The sequence below is a fragment of the Ambystoma mexicanum genome, chromosome 1p (assembly GCF_040938575.1).
Source record: "Ambystoma mexicanum isolate Mex_15411 chromosome 1p, UKY_AmexF1_1, whole genome shotgun sequence".
Lineage (NCBI taxonomy): Eukaryota > Metazoa > Chordata > Amphibia > Caudata > Ambystomatidae > Ambystoma > Ambystoma mexicanum.
This window is the reverse complement of record NC_090921.1, coordinates 1138316848-1138336426: the sequence shown is the minus strand read 5'-3', so window position 1 is coordinate 1138336426 and position 19579 is coordinate 1138316848. Positions and strand designations below refer to the sequence as shown.

Below are 19579 nucleotides of genomic sequence, written 5' to 3'. Positions count from 1 at the left end.
AAAATCACACAATCTTTCTTACATATTACAATCAATTTTACATAATTGTATGCTTGGTTATCATTACATTTTATACACTCCGTATGTATACAGTCACATTATCTTAATTACATATTACAATCAATTATGCAGCAACAGTTAATAGCCATTCTTAAATAAATAGCAATACATGTCGAGAAAACAAAGAACAGGGATATCTCACAGAAGCATTCTACTCAAGCTTTAATGGTGAATATTCTTGGCACTGTTTGCCTCTAATGACTTCTAATCTCCACAATGAGCTATCGTAATTTCATACCAAGGGCAGGGTATGTTTGTAATCTAGAGGCAATGGACCTATACAGCAAAACAGGCAGAGTTCATAGTGATTCTGCAACAACTTAATCACCAGGTGTCAATCGATGTACATAAAAAGCGGGACAATGCCCATACATTCCACAACACTGTAAGCATCACATCCATTCACACCATTCTCAAAGATGTAAAAACTTAACAGCTTGCGTCAAATGGGCTTATTGAACCTCTAAGTAAAAGAGAGGGATTTGATGCACTGGTGGGACATCTAGGCATGTTCAGATGACACCAGTTGCTATGCAGGACCAAATCCTTACATGCAGGACAGCACTCAAACAACTCAACTTCTTGGCCACAAGGACAGCATCCCAGTATGGCTGCATCATGTAAGCCAATACCGAAGAAAGGAATGGTCCCCTGCTAACAAAGCAGAGGTGTTAAGTAACTGCAACTCCAGAAAGTTTTCAAAGGTTCCGTCATAATGTGCCGCTGTATTCCTTGTACGGAGAGGGCATCATAAAGGCACATATTCAATCACCACAGGTCTATTCTCACTGGAAACATTGCATCATATAAAGTACTTTCCCAAATGAGAGCATTCCCACTATAGTCAAGCTGTGTCTAGGGTAAGGGAGGACATGCGCCTCAGTAAAAGAATTGGCTAGGACCCCCATGATGGGTTGTGCTCTCTGAGAGAGACAGTAATATTCTAAAAAAAGGCAGACGTATGCTTTTTAGGTGATATGAGTTGGACACGGATTCAGAGTGGAGGTATTGGTTATTTAGGAGATATTTTCCTATAGAGTTATTGGTTTGTTGGAACACCTTTCAGAAGTTGGTCTGGTAGATCCCACTGGTTACAGGAAATAGATTTAGTATGTTAGTGCTCCATGTGATTGTGGCATGGCTCCAGGCATTTTGTGGACCAATCCCTGGTATCGTTCTTATTGCGAATAGGAGATGTCACAGGGAAGAAGCATCAAATGTATTTTTTTATTATTATTATGGTATTTATTCAGAGCAAACCTAGCTTTGAAAAGCAATGGAGCACTTTACAGAGGCATACACCAATACAGATGCACAATGGAGCGCTTTTCAGAGGTAACAACAGAACAGATATACAGTCGGGGTGGGATACAGAGGGTGTCACGATCCTACTCGCCTGCCACCCAGCACCGCTACATGCTTCTATGCCTTTATTTCCTTGTTTTACCACTGCAGTTTTGGACTAATCTAATTGCATGTTCCATTCCAGCTTTTTGGTTAAACCAGCAGATGCATTCTGGGACATGTATGCTGTCCAAAAGGCAGAGGGCTGGAGGAGGCATACTAAATACATTTGTTTGCAGCAAGCTACTAAGAGCTGCAGAGGGCCTGATTGCATTCACCTGTTCCAAGCTACTGCAGGCTAGGCTGCAGAGAGCTGGAGAGCACTTGATTAGAAACCACTGCTGCTACTGCTGCAGGCTACTGAAGCCAGGGCTGGGCTTAATTGAACACAGCTGCCAGAGTATGCAAACAGCTCCACCCTGCTGGCCGGCTAGCTGGGAGGGCCTTTATAAGCTCACTTTGAACAAAAGCAGTTGTCAGTCAACTGCTTTCTCTGGGAGTTCGTGCTGGTGCTTCTTTTACCAGTTTTTGACCTTTCCTGGAAATCCTCTTTTGGCCTTTTGATTCCTGTTGCTGTTGATGCTTGCAGCTCCCTCTCCAGTCTGCTGCAGCCTTCTGCCCTGCTCCTCTGGGCTCCCACCTGGCGGCTCTGCCGCACTCCGCAGCCTTCTGCCCTGCTCCTCTGGGCTCCCACCTGACGGCTCTGCTGCACTCCGCTGCCTTCCGCCCTGCTCCTCTCGGCTCCCACCTGGCGGCTCTGCCACACTCTGCTGCCTTCTGCCCGGCTCCTCTGGGCTCCCACCTGACAGCTCTGCCGCACTCCGTTGCCTTCTGCCCTGCTCCTCTGGGCTCTCACCTGGCGGATCTGCCACACTCCGCTGCCTTACGTCCTGCTCCTTTGGGCTCCCACCTGTACCTTCTGCCCTGCTCCTGTGGGCTCTCACCTGACGGCGCTGCTGCACTCCATTGCCTTCTGCTGTGCTCCTCTGGGCTCCCGCCTGACGGCTCTGCCGCACTCCACCACCTTCCGCCCTGTTACTCTGGGCTCCCGTCTGACAGCTTTGCCACACTCTGCTGCCCTCCACCCTGTTCCTCTAGGCTCCCGTCTGACAGCTTTCCGCACTCCTCTGCCTTCTGCCCTGTTCCTCTGGGCTCCTTGCCTTGCTTCCTGTGTGTTCCAATTTCTGATATCCTATCCTGTCCTGTACCTGGTTATTTCTTTCAACACTACTTTCTACTTGTATACATCTTGGTCCACTGTGGTGTCTCCACTTGAATCCGTTTTACAGTGTGACCCTGGGTTGGTCTCCGTTCAGATCAGATAAGGGAAGACTTCTGTTGCCTTCACCTAGTCCGTTGAAGTTGTACCTGCCTCAGTATATGGTCTTTCAGTTTTACCCTTGCACTGAGTACAACAGTTTCTTCGGCACGCCTAAGTCATGACGTTGCTGTATGACTGTTGTTAAGAGTAATCTGCTGGTACCTATCCCAAGCGCTTTCCTTAATCCCTGGAGACCCCTTATCATATTCCAGTACATTCTTATTTCTGATCAATCCAAGTTGCCCAGTGTACTTGCTTGTCTTTGCCTTTTCTGTGTCTCTTTGTTTACAGCCTGCTCCTGCAGTTCCTGCGAATACCTCTTTCAACTAACAGCTTGGTATGTACCTTTAATCTGTTATATTCTTGCATTGTCTCCAGAATCTCCCTTAATCTACTTACATACAGTGAGAGATAGCCTCTGCCCTGTGCTCTCCGCCTAGACTTGTGACAGAGGGGCACAGAGGAGGGGTACAGGTGTACTGGTGGCGGGGAGGAGAGGGGCAAGAGGTGTCTAACGAGTCAGGTGGTGCGAGTTGTGACATGATTGCATAGGTGTTGAGGAGGTGAGACTCCTTGAAGAGGTGGTTCTTGATTTCTTTCTGAATTGTAGGAGCGTGGGGGTGAGTCTGATGCTGACGGGAGGGGGTTCCATTGTCTTTGGGCATAGGCAGAGAAGGATTGTTTTCTGGCCCTTTACTTTTTGCAGCAGCAGATTTCAAGTCTACACGTGTCCTGGTTTCTAGTGATGTACTGTCGGCTGGAGATGCTCAGTTTCTTCACGAGGTAGCTGGGTGACTTGAGGGGGAAGGCCTTATATATGATGCAGCAAGACTTGAAGGTGATTTGTGCATGCACTGGGAACCAGTGAAGGTCGATGAGGGCTGGGGTGATGTGGTTATATCTGTGTAGACCCTTGATGAGGCGTGCGGCTGCGTGTAGGACGCTTCTCAGGGGAACAAGGGAGGATGACAGCAAGCCTTTGAGAAGTGTATTGTGCCCATCCAGTTGGGATAGTACCAGTGCTCGACCAGTGGATCTAAAGCTTTCCGAAGGGAGGAAGGACTTGCATTTTCATAGGCAGGAGAGCTGATACGAAGCTGTCTGAGTTGTTTTAGCTATGTTTGTCTTGAAGGAGAGGTTGTAGTGGAGGAGCCAAGTACCCCTACTCCAACTGTCCCGCCTCTATTACCTATAGAATGGAAACCAGAGTATGTGACGTACACTGAACAATTGAACCAGCAAAGAGCAGAGCGTGGACTTTGTACAGTATCAGTGAGAGTACCTATACCTAACAAGATCTGGGAGGCAAGGTACCCATTGAGAAAACCGTGCCTACATACAAGACAATATGATGGCCATTTAAATGAGATTCCTGAAGAAGCAGAGAAGATGAATGGCAAAGATGAATGGTGACGTCACAACTGAAATGAACTGACACACATAGAAGAGATGCAGAGACCAGAGAATGCAGATATTCTATAAGGCATTAAGAAAGTATCAAGGATAAGTGACATCTTGGGATCAAGGTGAATAAGCTTATGCCACAGAAACAGATGAAGAGATCAAGCTAGTTTAAACGTGTACAGATGCAATAGAAACGCAAGCAGCAAAGTAATCTTAAAAGTTGGTATCAATCTTTATAGTAAATAGATTGCGGCAAGCACATATATATATATATATACGAATATATATATATATATGTTAAAAGCAAATTAAATTACAAATGAAATCTCAGCAGAAGGAGTTGAATGAGCCAACATTACGAGTTTTGAGGTAAGTAACTGCCCTTAACGGCATGGAGCAAATACCGTGTCCGTGTTGCTCCAAGCCCGCTATTAGAGGGCGAGTATGCTGGCACGAGCTTTGCGCCATGCCGGTAACGACCTTACCGCCCTGCCGTTAAAGGGCGAAAAATCGCCGTTACTGGCATTGCGCAAAGCGCAGATAGCTCCACCATCATCCATGCCGCCGGCATTAGCGGTGACCGCTATCAGCGATGACCGCTAATAAGCGGAACCGGAAGTAGTGTCATCGCACAGGAACATGAAAGAGCACGGCGGCCATCTTTAAAAACACAATCCATTGCCATTCTCTGCAACCAGGACCCATATTACCACCACACCTGTTCCAACATATACTTGCAGCATATTACAATGCCCAAGGCACTAAAAAAAGGTGCTGCGCGCTTGCGCAAGGAGCGCTTCTCAGAAGAGGAGCTCAACATGCTGGCAGATACGCTGGCAGGAAATGGGAATGTTGTCTTCTCCAATGACATGCGGTGACCTGCAGTGTAGCGGAAAAAAGAGATATGGGCGGAGGTGGCTTGGAAATTGAGTGCCGTTGGCACCACCCCACGCACAGTGAAAGATGTCCGGAAGCGCTGGGACGACCTGCACTTACGCGTCCGCAACATCATCTCTGCTAACCGTAGCCAGGGGATGGCAACAGGTGGTGGTGCGGCCTCTCCCATAAAGATGCATCGCTGGGAGGAGACCTGTGCGAGCACCATCGGGATGGAGGCAATCGAGGGAGTGGGGGACATGGAGCGTGGAGCCCCGTCATCAACTGATGCATGTAGGTGTCCCAATTGAACCATTGTAAAGAATAACACGATGATGTCCCCCTGAACAGACAGTGCAATGATGCAAAGCAGGGTCCACCAGGCAGATGTTTGCAAGACTGCCTACAGGCAGTGCACAGCACCATCTTGTCCACATGCATGATGCAACCCATATATGTTACATCCCAGACGCATCCCTGCATGACCCACCCAAGAGGCTGGCAACCCGTATGTCACTACCCCAACGCCAATTACCTGCCATTCCATAGAAATGCAGCTACCCCAATGCTTGCCTGATGCATGTAGACCCATCACTAATGGACTCCCTCTCTGGGTCCCCCACAGGCACATAATCTGAGAGTGAAGATCAGGACCCCAGGGAGGATGCTGCGACACCAGCCAAGAGGTCCAGGGTCATGGAGCTAGCAAACCGTCCCTCAATATCCAGGGTAAGAGGGCAACCTGGACTACTGCGCAAGCCCAACACAACGCAGGAACGGACAGCACAAATTTGCATTACGGACACCACCACAGCACCCCCACCAGCCACATCCACACAGGAGCCAGTGGCTGAAGGCACATATCCACTGCAAGCAGTACCATTGGGGAGACAGCTGCCACGGCATCTGTGTCCGATGATGAACAACACACTCTGACACCCAGAACACCTACTGCTACAGGCCCCCAGCAGTCACCCCAACACTCCCCACCCAGAAATCAGTATGCCAGCAGCCATGAGCTGTCCGCAGTGGAGTCCTGGCCAGGGAGCTTCAGCCCCACGGGGAGCATGCATGAGGCCCCAACCATTCCGCATGCACCAACAACATCTGCCAGTGTCCGGGACAGGCAGGAGGGCATCTGGGCAATGGTATACCGTCCTTTGATCGCGGGACTTTTCATCACAGGGTTTTTTACGCAAATTTATTTTCGAAATAAAACTCGTTTTTTTTGGGGGGGTTAAAAAATTAAAAAAATGTGTGTAAGGGAATAAAAGTGAACGGGGGGTTTGGGGCGGTAACCCCCACCAAAAAAAAAAAATGTGATGTTTTTTTTTTCAAAAAAAAATTTGCGGTAAAAAACCCTGCGATGAAAAGTCCCGCGATTAAATAATGTAGAACCCTGGGCAATACAACAGCACCAGGAGGAGCTGACAGGGCTGTTGACCCAGCACATCACCGAATGTGGCCAGGCAAGGAGGAAATAAGGGAATGCGCAGCATCCCTCAAATCTGCAATCCAGTCCACTTCCAGAGACATATGTAGTGAATTGGCGGCTGTGAGGCAGGTCCTCACCCAAATGGTGGCAGCATTGGAGGCCCTGCGCACCACACAGGTGGTTGAACAATCAGGCACCGCCTCAAATGCCAGCTCCAGACAGACCAGCCCCCTGCGTAGGTCTGGCCGGAATTTGGGCAGGTCAGACAGGGGTCCACCCGATGCTGCCAGTGGAAAAGGGGTGTAGGTGCAGCTTGCCATTCCATACTCCTGAAGACTATTGGTGCATGCAAGTGCACACCATGTGTGGGGAAGTTGAGTGGGGAGGGGGGAGAGGGTGTGTGTGGAAGTTGAAGGGGGAGGGGGAGGGGGAGAGGGTGTGTGGGGAAGTGGAGGGGGAGAGGGGAGAGGGTGTGTGGGGAAGTTGAGGGGGACGGGGGAGAGGGTGGGGACATTTAGGGGGGAAGGGGAGAGGGTGTGTGGGGTGGAGGGCTTGTGCACTTGATATGTCATATTTCTTCAATACACCTGTTGTGAAATCAGAATTCACATGAGTGGACATTCCTTATTGTGCATGTGTGCTTTATTGGTGAACAGTCTACAGTGTCCATATCCCTGACACACCCAGTGCCCTGAGTCCCACCTCCATGTCACACTCCGCATCCATGTGTGCTAGAAACATTGGTTAATCGAAGTCTGAAGCATGGCACATCCCTCCTATGCATCGCTGCCTCCCTGAAGTGCAGCCCCATCTCCACCCTCCTCATCGTCAGGTGGTTGCAGATCAGCGTCAGGGGGCAGAGGCGCATTCCGTCTGATGCACATATTGTGTAGCATGACACATGCCATGACTATCTTGCCCACCTTCTCATGCCCGTAAAGGAGTGCCCCACCAGACCTGCTAAGGCAGCGAAACCGTGCCTTCAAAAGGGAAAATGTCTGCTCAATCACCACACGGGTACGTGTATGCGCACGATTGTAGTCCTCTTAGTGCCTGTTCTGCGGGTTCCGGACTGGGGTAAGGAGCCACCTCTTCAAGGGATAGGCTGCATCACCTGCATGTGTGCAACAATGGTTACGTGTAAGTGATCACATCATATGGGACCTGTATCAATGACACCATAGTATGCATTTATTCCCTGTGTGCACCCACATATCCATGCATGAATAGAGCCTCATGATGTAACTGCAATGTGTGAATTAATCTGATTGACAGGTGTGCGTGGCATCGTCTAGTGGGCGCAGGGGTGTCCTGTTCCTTGTGAGTGCTCATGCACTGTGGTAGTCCACACCGGTTGTTTCCATGATCTGGGTGATGTGTAGTCAATTGTATGCTTTCATCCCGTCACCGTTGATGGCAGACTCATGATGATCTCACTTTGCACAACAGATGTTGACATGCTGTTTTGGAGGACCTCTGTTTTGGTGTAGGGGTGTGCTCATGTATTTTGCCCTCATGTGAATCCTTTGTATTCAGTAATGGACACATGTCCTTTTTGATGATGGTATTTGGTGCTGTGCATTGGCCATGCTAATTGCTTGTCGCTGCATTGTGTTGTGGGGGCTACGGTCTGATTATGTGCAGTGTTCATGTTGATGGCTATGGAATGGTTGTAGCACTGCATCATTATCATGGTAGGGCAGCTTACGTCTTGCATTTTGGGGTCATGTGTCAGGTCCAGTCTGGCCTGCTTTGGGGTATGAGCATGATCTGTCCTCTCAGGTACTCTCAGCCAGGTGAAGTATGCATCCCCCGCATCTCAGCCAGGTGAAGAGTGCATCTCCTCCCCCATCTCAGCCAGGTGAAGTATGCATCTCCCCTCCATCTCAGCCAGGTGAAGAATGCATCTCACCCCGCAATCACCTACCCACATCGCGATGCCATGAGCCTGACATGCAACTCACTGAGTAGCCAAGATCTGTGCCCTGCGTGTCGCTCCATGTAGCGTGGTATCGCAGAGTTCCACATGACCTTCGAATCATGGGTTGATCCAGGGAATCGGGCACAACAATGTGTGATGATCTTGTTTGAGTCACATACCATTTGCACGTTGATGGAGTGATATAACTTACAGTTGCGGTCCACTGCCTCCATTGCATGTGGGACCACCAATTCAACATGGGTGCAGTCGATGGTGCCAATGCAACCAGGGATGCCGGCCAGTGAATGGAAATCAACTTTTGTGTTGGAGATCTCCTGGGCTGTCCGTGGTAGGAAAATGTGGTTGCCTGTGTGCTTCAGGAGGGCATCGAGCACTTGGTTCAGCGTACGTGAGAATAATGGTTGTGATATGCCATGCATCTGGCCTACTGTGTGCTAGTAGGTGCCTGTGGCCAGGAAGTGGAGCACAGACATCACCTTCAGTGAAGGGGGGATGGCGGTACGGATGTCTATGTGGCTGGCAATGTCGTTTTGTATCATGTCCACAATGGTGGTGATGGTGTCCCGGTCCAGACGATACAGGGTGTGGATCTGCTCAGGGGTTAGGCTGAATGGATTGGCTCCGATTCGGGGGATTGGGGGCTGCCTGTGTGGTACAACTGCCTGCAGTGGTGGTGCAGGCTGTGCCTGCCTCACACTCCTTCTCCTCCTGCGTCTCCTCTGTGCTGCCTGTTGTTGTTGTTGTTGTTGTTGTTGCTGAAGTTCCACTGCAATCATGTCCTCCAGCCCCAGCATTGCTAGTAGTATTGGGATCATTTTTTGGTGTGACTGGGTGTGAGAAGGGGTGGGGTGTGCTCCTTTTGTGCTGGCCCTGTCTATATTGCCTCCACCTGTGATGATTGTGTGCACCTGTGGCAGTTGGGAACACTGCACATGGCCGTTTACGGGTGGTCTGCAATGCCGGTATTTGCTCCATGCCGGTAAGGTAGTTTTCTGTCTTCTGTAGGCCGTTATTAGCATGTCCCCATTACTCGTGTTCAGAGCCTGTTTACGCCATGCCACTATTGCCGGCATGTGAGGGCGCATGCCCGCGCCCATGGCGCTATTAGAGGCACTGTTATTTACGGTACCGCTAATAGCGGGTTGTTGAGTCGTAATGGACCAGAGCGGTAAAGGATGCCGGTAATCCTTTACCGGCATCGTTTTTCCCTTACCTCCAAACTCGTAATGAGGCCCAAGGTCTTATTGAACTGACATTGGACACAAATTGTGTGAAAGAACAGAGACTCCTGTTCAGAAGGCTTGAGCAAAACAAAAGACGTCAGAGGACTATTCGAAAATGATATTAAATACATGAAAAGGCTGGATTTCATGGTGTCCAGTCACGTGGAAGTAGGAAGTTGGCCAATCGAGGTGGTCACACCTACACACGAGGGCAGGCTGTGCCTACACTCCTTAAAAATTCTCAGAGGACAGTAAAAACTCTACGCCAAACTTCTAAGTACTAATTGACTCTGGACCATTGAGGTGATGATGTATTGATGTATTAATTGGTGGGAAGCTAGTGTTAAGATGAGCCCACTAGCACCTGGACGTTCGGTCTGCATGCTGCTAGATGTATGTGGAAAAGTACTGACGGGGTTAGAAGCCAACCAATTGTAGAGGACTGTGTAATCAAGGGTCCTATAGTTTGTGTAGCCAATGGAATGTCGTGTATTTAGTGACGTTCATAGTGGCCATTTTAAGGGGAGAGCTTAGTTGCCCCACCTGATGTTAAGTACCCTATCACTTTCCTTCACAGTTCTATACTGATATGGACTTATAGTTAGCTATTCACTTAGAGCCAATCATTCCCTCCGATAGGTTTTGTAGTTTGCCACGAAGGTAGTGACACACGTCGACAACGTCACTGATGACTGATTTGCCTAATAAAACCTCAGTTTTTTGTAAGGTTCATTGAGTAAGAAGATCGAGCGAGTGCTGATGTTCGTTGTAATCCCTGTTTTAGATACTTGATATTCAAACTGACTCCCTTTTTCCAACCTACCTGAGTCGTCTTGATTATTGATGTATGAATAAAATCTGCACCCCCATCCATCTCCAGGGTATTGCTACTCATCTTAAAGGGCTGAGAAACCCAGCTCAAGGTGTTTATCGATGTTGAACCCAAGGGACTTGGCACAGGAGGTGAGCTTTGGTGTGAAGCCCTCAGAGTTCATGGTTGATAGCCAGGTCTGTATGTCTGGGTGTTCGGTGTTGTTGGTGTGTAGTAGGAATTCGGTCTTGGAGGAATTGAGCTTCCAAGTATGCACTGGCCATCCAAGACTGAATCAGCAAGAGGCAGGGTTTTGAGCCTATGGATGTCCTTGCTGGAGTCGTTCTTGAGGTATAGCTGTATGTCATGGGTGGATTGGTGGATGTGAATGTTCAGTGTGGCTAGAAGAACTCCCAGCAGCTCCATGTATAGATTGAAGATCACTGGGGAGAAGATGGAACCCTGCGGGTCCCCACAGTTGATGGGTAGCATTGGCAATCTAGAGGCATCCATATGAACAAACTGCTGGCGGTTGGCGAGGTAGAACTTGAATCACCGTAGGACTAGATTGCTTATTCCCATACTCCATGTAAGATGTCCGTAAGTGCCTGGTGGTCTACTCTGTCAAAAGCGGCCGAGAGGTTGAGTAGATCCAGAAGGCCGGGGTGGCCGTCATCAAGAATGTTGAGGGCATTTTCACCACCTGTATGTTATATTATGATGTTACTTGGCATTTATATAGCGCCTTATGTATCATTGGTATGATCTCAAAGCGCTAGTAGGTTGAACGCCCTCGGGAACCGCAGTTCAAGTCAGTAGAGAGAGTCGTAAGGTGCGTGGGCACACCGGATATGTGTGCAGCTGTTGTGGTTGTTGCACGATAGCCGATTCTTAGCAGTAGGTTTGGTGCTGAGGAAATCATTTGGATGTGTTCAGTCTGGAGGGTGGACACCCAGACTGAGTTATGGCTGTGTTAGGCCTGAGGAGACGCCTAAGCTAGCCGGTATGTGCTCAGCTAACTGTGTTTTATTAGGATGATGAGGTGTTTGTGGGGTCATGTTAGTATGAGAACAGCTAGGCCGAATGTGTCATAGCATAGGTGTGTTCTATTTGAATGATGGTGTATAGGAGAGAGTAAGCATAGTAGTGTGATATGGTGGATATCAGTAAAGCGCCTGTGACCAAGCACAAGAGCAGGACGGGGGCGTACGTAGTGGCATGCATATATAAAGCGACAGGATGGATAGGGTAAACATGTGATACAGATAACATGGGGATACAGGTACATAGCATATACATAGACTAAAAAGGAGATACAGAGATATGTCAACCCCATCCACTAAACTTTAGCACAGTGATGATATTAGGCACACTTTCTAGATTCAACTACACCACAGTGATGATATTAGGCACATTTTCTAAGTTCAAACTTTGGCAGAGTGACGCTATTAGGCACACTTTCTAAAAATTCAACTATACCACAGTGACACTATTACGTTGCTGCCTCCGTGCTGCATCTGGGTCTGAACATTGATTGGTAGGTTTGGAGGCGATTGTTGGTGTCAATTTGTTGTTGCAGTTGTGCAGCTACTGCTTTTTCAATGATCTTACCTAGAAAGGGCAGACTGGTGATGGGGCGATAGCTACCTAGGTTGTCAGTGTCCAATGGGGGTTTCTTTAGAAGAGGGAGGATTTGTCCTGTTTTTAGGGCCGATAGGAAGGTGCCTTACGTTATGGAGCTGTTGATGATCTCCAGGTATAGAAGTAGAGCTTTTGCATGGAGGGCCTTGAGGATGGATGCTGGGAGGATTTTGGCTGTATTCGATGTTGGTTTGATGGCGGCCAGGGTTTCAACCAGGTCCTATGTCGAGAGTGTCTTGAATGTTGTCCAGGGTGTGGATATTTTGCGAGGAGGGACGTGACAAGGGTCTGTGGTTGCAGAGCTGGCCTCTATGTGCTGGCGACTCTTGCTGATTTTGTTGATGAAGACAGTGTTGATGGCAGAGGATGTTGATGGAGCTGTGAATTGATGTTTAATATCTGAAATGATCGAGTAGTTATTTTCAACTTAAATTCAGATGCTTAAAGGTGGTTGTTCAGTCAATGTCTGCAAATTATTTGAAAACAAGACTTTGCCTGTATAGTCACAACTGTGAGAGTGCCATTACTAAAGGGGTTAGCTCTGAGTTTACTTATTTGCCCCTTGAGGGGAAATACCCTGTGCAAATTATATATTGGTGGCAAAACATAAAGGTCCTGATTCATGGAATCATTTGCGTGTGGAACAGGGATTTGCCTGCCATTCTGCCCGCAAATCCCTATTCGTCAAAAGGGGATTTGAGGGCAGAATGGCATGCAAATCCCCGTTTTACATGCAAATAATTCCATAAATCATGGCCTAAGCAAACTGTGGTGCAAAAAGGAGCATTGTTTATTAATGTTTTTTGCTGGCAGTATACACCCTAGGGGCAACTCACTTTGGGGCTTAGCGACTCTTCCCAAAGTAAGCTAGCCTCCTACCCTCTGAAGCATCGGATAAGGGATCCTGTGCATACACAGCAACATCCACCTGTTTCATTTATGTGCGTGAAGGTTAATCCACTACATGAACAAGCACACACGTATATTAATGAGGATCCAGCACACCCCTCCTTCTCTGACCCCCAGCCCCTTCGCCCAGACGTAGAGAAAAGATGCAGTGCATTGTCACTTTTTAGCAGTGCAAAGTCACTTTGAACCGTGCAAAAAATCCCATGAATCAGCCCGATGTATCCGTAAAGATGCTTGGGCAGGGCTCGTGCTGTGGACAGCTGCTGGGCTTTTAATGCCAGCACCCTGTTGGGGCAAGTCAGTAAATAACGGAAACTTTGTGAAAAAAAGAACAGGTGTTTCAGAAAGAGACAAAAACACACAAAAACATATGTAACAACCAGTGGCGTCGCCAGGAATCAAATTTAGGAGGGGCACAGAGGGGGCCAAAGACAAAAGTAGGGGGGGCACAGACAAATGTAGGGGGAGAACATGATCACTGCTCATTTTAGTTGGGGGGCACAAGGGGGACACAGGGTTTCACAGGGGGGCTGTTAAGTATTGTGGGGGCGATGGGGGGCCCACGCAATCACACACACACTCGCTCCGCATACATCCAAGGAGCCACGCCGGATACGCAACAGGGGCCCTGGCCCCCCCAATCCCCCCCACCTAGCGACGCCACAGCGCACATTGCTCTAAATAGAACAGGCAAGCACCATTCCCATAAAATGGGAAATGTTTGCTCTCGCGAGAGCATGTCAACTGTGTCTCCCATTGTTCTGCACGTGGCGCAGTGCTCCATTCCAAAAACACACGCGCCGGCGCTTATGGGAGCCATCTGTTGTGCCTTGTGCGTGCAGCATTCTGCGTGCCGTCCCCTTCCTCTGTCCCCCTCCATCTCCACCCCGGCCTTAATGCCACACAATCAGCAGCATTGTGCAGCCCCTCAAAAGATGCGTTCCGCGCCCAGTCAGTGATTGCAGTCTGGCATCCTGCGCACAGAGCCCAGCATTGTGAAATCATTGTGAACAATAAAATAGCAGCCCGACTTCTGACAGGAGGCGCTGTTTCAGCACAATTAAGTGCCCGGAAAGAGAGAGCGCGAGAAATCGAGATAGAAAGAGCTGCGACAGAGACCGTGGCAGAGAGAGAGAGAGCTGCGACAGAGACCGTGGCAGAGAGAGCGAGAGAGAGAGAAGCAGGGCGGGACTCCTGCATGTCGCAGGCAGATCTGACTGAAAGGCCTGTGCAGACGTGTACCTAGAAGGCCAGCCCTTTCCAGCTGCAAAGTTAGAGTACAAGACCATTTTCGGTATTCGGTCGAATACTAAGGGCCGGATTCATGGAATATTTGCCCAGTTCAAAGTGAATTTGTACTTCTGAAAAGTGACTTTACACTGCCAACACAAACCCTGATTCATGGAACTCTGCAAAGTGTATTTTTGCCGGGCAAAGTCATTTTGTACTGCAAAAATGACGATGCGCCAGAGGCGCAGCCAGGATTGTCTAACAAGTTGGGCCTGAATCTAATGTAGTGGGGCCCACCACAGTGACCCTAACAGCTGGAAATGCCCACACAGTGCTGCTGAGTGGGCATTTACAGATTTTGGTTGGGCCTTGCCCACTCATGCCCTACCCTGTCTATGCCTCTGTGCGCTGACTTTGCCCGGACTTTGCACTGCAAAAATACTCTTTGCATGGTTCCATGATTGGGGTTTGGGTCGGCCGGGCAAAGTCACTTTTCAGCACGGCAAATTCACTTCGAATCGGGCAAATATTCTATGAATCGGCCCCTAATTATGCTATCATCACACCTCAGCATTGAAGACTCTTGGAGGTAATTTTGGAGAAAAAAATGCAAATTGCATGTAGGGCGCCACCAATGCTTGCACGTGCATCATCTTGGGTCCCCTTCATACAACTTTTCAATTTTTGCAGGGAGGAGTGCAAAAATAAAGAGCAAAGCAAGTTGAAATTGCCTTTATTCTTTACTTTTACTAATGGATTCCAAAGGGAATCGGCTTGCTCACCAGCAGGTGCTAATGTGAATCAGATTCCGTAGGAATGAATTCCTTTTACTTCTGCATGGAAATTTCATGCAGCCATTAAACAATGTGTTCCCACCACAAGACGGAGGAAGAGAGCATGGTGGAGAGGTTAGCTCTGTGCCGCGCCCCTCGTTTGCCTTATCTGACCAAGGAAATGGACTGTAGTTGAACATGGAGAAGAAAAAGCGATACCCTTGATTTTCTGCCACCATTTCCCAATTTACCCATTATACATGACCCCCTATGAGTAGCATCTGGGCTTGGTGGTGGGGGATCTGTTCATGCTGCTAAGTGGTCTTTAGGGACAAATGCAATGCCCACACTCCCATAGCCCACCCTCCAAACATTTGCATATTTCATTAATTTGCCTAGCACACCCTATAAAGAGAAAATGGCCTGGGAACCAACCCCATTGAATGAGGACAATTGCTTTGGGATTAGAAGGAAGCACAGTCTACTTTGGTTTACATCTTTTGCATGAGTCTTCACTGGTGTAGATAAGTGTATTTGTCCAAATAGAGGTAACAGTTCCTTAGTTGACTGTGATTTGTCATTGGACAGGCAACCACTGCATCTAATTCGCATTACTCAGCAAAAGTGTGTATTGCAATGTACTTTTGAGTTACCCTTTCATCAGAAGTGGTGGAATTGAACTGGAACTCCTTATGATCTTGGACAAAAATGTTCAAAGATCTTGCATTCACAATCAATGCACCGTCCTGAAATTTTGAAACATGACTAGAAAACAAAACAAAAACGCAAACTACAGATACCACACAACACACAAGAAACTCAACCAATCACACACACATCACCCGATACACACTCATACTCTATACACCACATAACGTCTGCCAACTAAAAACAAACCAGCACAATTTTCTGAACTGATGCTACCAACAGCACATCAAAGCTTTCATGCCCTCTTCCCTCTCAAGCCCACTAACTAAACCCTCCCAACCCCCCTTCTTTGTCAGATCCCCCAGAGCTTCTGGAGACCATGAAAATGGCAGTGTTGTGTGGTATAAAGCACCATAACATAACACATGTAATACTAGAGCAACTTCATGTTATGACCTTACAATTAACCGAATTGTAAACACTTGTATAACCAGTTTCCAAGTGCATGCTTATTTTCATTTTTTTTTAAGTGTTATATTTTTAACTCGACCCACTAATAACTTGTTAATGTGACTCCAATGAAACATAAACAAATATTGTTTTTGGTGAGGCGCACCAGCTTACTTCGTCTGTGAGGCTGAGAAGATCACAGGATGATAAAGAGTTGTGACTGAAGAGAAGACGACTGATTCCCTTTGCATGTAAAATAATGCTCCTTTTGATAGTGTGTTCCTTGATTCTCAGCCTGCCCTGCCAGCGGGTTTCCAGACACCCTTGGGCCCTCCTGTTTCCGGTGGGTATTTTGGGCCAGACACGCTGTTGGTGTATCGGCGGACAGCTATGTGAAAAAAACTGCTCCAGAAAGTTCTGCAAGGTACTGGAGTGACCAGAGGGGACAGTTGGGAGTGGCTGAACAATTGATTCAAATAACAGACTGTTCAGTCAAGCAACACTGGGGCTTTTTATGTGGGGTGGAAACCCTATGCAGAGGACAACGTCTGCTAACATTTTCTGCATCGGTAGCCCTCTCTGTGGCATTTTAATACTTCTCTGGGCGGGATGTAATAAGGGCACAGGAAGTCGTGCGGTCCCCGGTTTCCATGCCTTTCAGCACCAAGATGAACCAAAAAAGTCATGACACCATCTGCACTGTGTTAAGCCGGCATTGCAATGAATCCCTGCGGATTCCACTTGCTTTTAACAGTGCTAAAAGGAGGATTCCATAGGTATTCAAGCAGGCCCGGCCGAAGATGCCTGGGGGTCCATTTCAACATCATGGTTGGGGCCACATGCTTAGAGCGAACACAGTCTGAGACACCCACGGCGTCCATGCATTACTATGGCGACAAAGGTAAGGTTACTACCCGCTGATAATCACGAGACGGCCAGCCAGCAGGCTTCTTAAACAATAAATGCCCACTGAAAAAGCTACAAACCCTTCTTTGTCAGCAAGTGGCTGATGTGGAGGAACCAGTGCCAGAAGGCCATGAGGTGATAACACTTCTGTATATCCCATGGGAATTGACAGCTGGAAGGGCCCCAGGCTCCAGTAAGCGCTGCAAAGCCTGCATTTGAAGCCCCAGAACGAAAATAGATAAAGGAATATATTGCTGTGTTACAAGACTGCTGCCTGGCAACATGGGGGCAGTTACGGAGGTGCTGATTGAGGCTCGAAGTCCCTTTCATTTGAAAAATTGAAAGGCCCCGATACCATCCCTAGATTCAAACCTATACACATGATTAAATCCAAAATGGCATGGAATGTAAAACCAGGAGAAGAGCTTGCCACCATCTATTTTTAATGGTTACTGCCACAATCAAAAGGAATACTAACAATGTCAATGCTGATAGAAGTATCATCATTTAACCCAAGCTGGCCTCAGCCAGGAAGAATGAACCTGTGAGACCCAGCAAGTCCAATACCTGTGGAGCACGAATCAACACCCATAGGCAGTTGCATGGTCTGTGCTGGAGAACCGAGGCTTCTAAGGCTGCTGAATCAGGGAGAAGGGACCTTCTCTGACTAATCCTGCCAAGCACTTGCCATCATCTGTTCCACATCTGCCCTCAACAGAGAAACAATGCAGCTCCTGCATGTGTAACTATTGCCCAGGCAGGAAGTGTGGTGGGGGCCCAGGGAGTGGGGGGAAGATACTCAGTGAGTTCTTGGCAAACTATTTTGTAATCCAGTTATATTCCATCAATCCACTCTTTTTAAATGGTGAAATGCATATTTCAATGCTGGCTAGATGTACTTACCGCCAGCCCAGCCATAGCAGCCTTCTGGAGGATGTCCTAATGTTCCAATATGCCAGTCCACCTCTGTTCATGGACCCACCCGCAGCTCCCTACTCTGGGCTGAATCACCATTGTCAGCACGGTGCCAACAGCGTAACATGACGCAAAATAACAACTATGAATACAGCAATGGATGAGTTTGGAGGCTCGTGCCCTTACCTTGCACAATGAGGTACACCTGGGAGGTCTGTGGCTTGTCCTGTGTCTGGAAAGAACAGGTGTAGAGGCCTTCATCATACACGTCCACCTGTGCAATCATGATGCTATACACCGACACGTTGTTGGCAAGCAGCTGCACCCGGGGGTCAATCGACCACTTGTCCTCGCCAGCGTAGAGGATGTTGGACCGGTTCAGCCATGCCACATGCGTCACCTTGTCATCGATGGAACAGCTGGTAAGGCAACCAGAGAGGATGGGTGAGGACACATTTTTTTGCATATCTGAAGGTCATGGAGGAAAGAGGTTGAAGCAGAAGAGCAATAGAAGATGGCACATTCATGTGATCCATGCATGATGAGCTTGAAGTTTTATTGAACACCATCCACATATAACCAACATTAATTGCACTACGGAAAGTAGGATCTGAATTCTTTGGAAAGTATGAGCTGTTCAGTCTGACAGGTCTGGGAATGCCACCTGTCCATTAATAAGTTAACCAGATCTAACTTTCCATGGAAACTGGTTGACCTGAAGGTCAGGGTGTGTGTCTTGATGTAGATATGATTTTGCCACTCGCCAGGGTCACCTTTTGTGCAACCTGGTTCTTATGAGCACCACCACTGCACATCCCCCATAGGAACCACAAAATGCACATGTGCCACCTGTGAGCACAGCTACCAGCATCTGCATATTCTACAGGCCACATAAATGACAATCAGGGATACTTACAAGCACCACAACCAGCACCTGTGACAATCACAAACAACACCTGGGATCATCCCTCACTGCAATTGTGGAATCCGGGAGCACAACCAATGGCATCACCAAAATCTACAAGCATAGCCGTCTGCACATGCAATACCTAGGAGCACCATCAAAGACACCTCTAGTACCTGTGAAAAGAATAAGGGAACGTGATCTGGGGTTTGACTGTAGTGAGACAGGTTAGTTTTACCCTACTGATGATGTATTGTTGCAATAGTAATCATGCTCAGTACGAGAGGTTTTTCAGGTTCAGCCATTGTGTATATCTTCGTGGCTGAGGAGCCAAAGGGGTGAATCTACCAATTGTGGGATTATGACTGAACACCTCTAATGCAGAATCCTTCCAAACCATAGCTATCCCGCAGTGCTGTGGAGCCTCGGTTGGCCTAGGATAGCTGGCCTCTGGGCCGGTGTGTACAGTCGTTCACAGCAGGACTCGAGTGAGGACAGAAGGATAACAAGGATAACATTGTATATCATTTATCGTATTTTTCGATATTAATTGCCCTAATCACTGGTTATATCTGTACCAGTGGAAAGTATGTATAACACCTATTTCTGAATCATTGTAAATTCTGTAACATTGTAAATTCCTGATTATTGTAACAATGTAAGCCTTGCATATTCTTTCTGCTGCGCCCGGTTACCCCTGGGGCTGGCGCGCATTACAAATAAATAAACAAACAAACAAGGGGGCCACCTCTCTCACCCATAGTGACCCGAATGTTCATGGGAACCT

At 48.0% G+C, this 19579-nt stretch overlaps 1 protein-coding gene across 2 annotated transcripts in view; it reads right to left on the bottom strand.

Annotated features, from left to right (window-relative positions):
* IGLON5 (IgLON family member 5) overlaps positions 1-19579 on the bottom strand; it is a 1589367-nt gene that overhangs the window by 289431 nt on the left and 1280357 nt on the right. For both annotated transcript variants that reach the window (XM_069604793.1, XM_069604792.1), the window contains exon 3: positions 18075-18307. In XM_069604793.1, coding sequence (XP_069460894.1) covers positions 18075-18307 — 233 coding nt within the window. The remainder of the gene's footprint in view (positions 1-18074; positions 18308-19579) is intronic.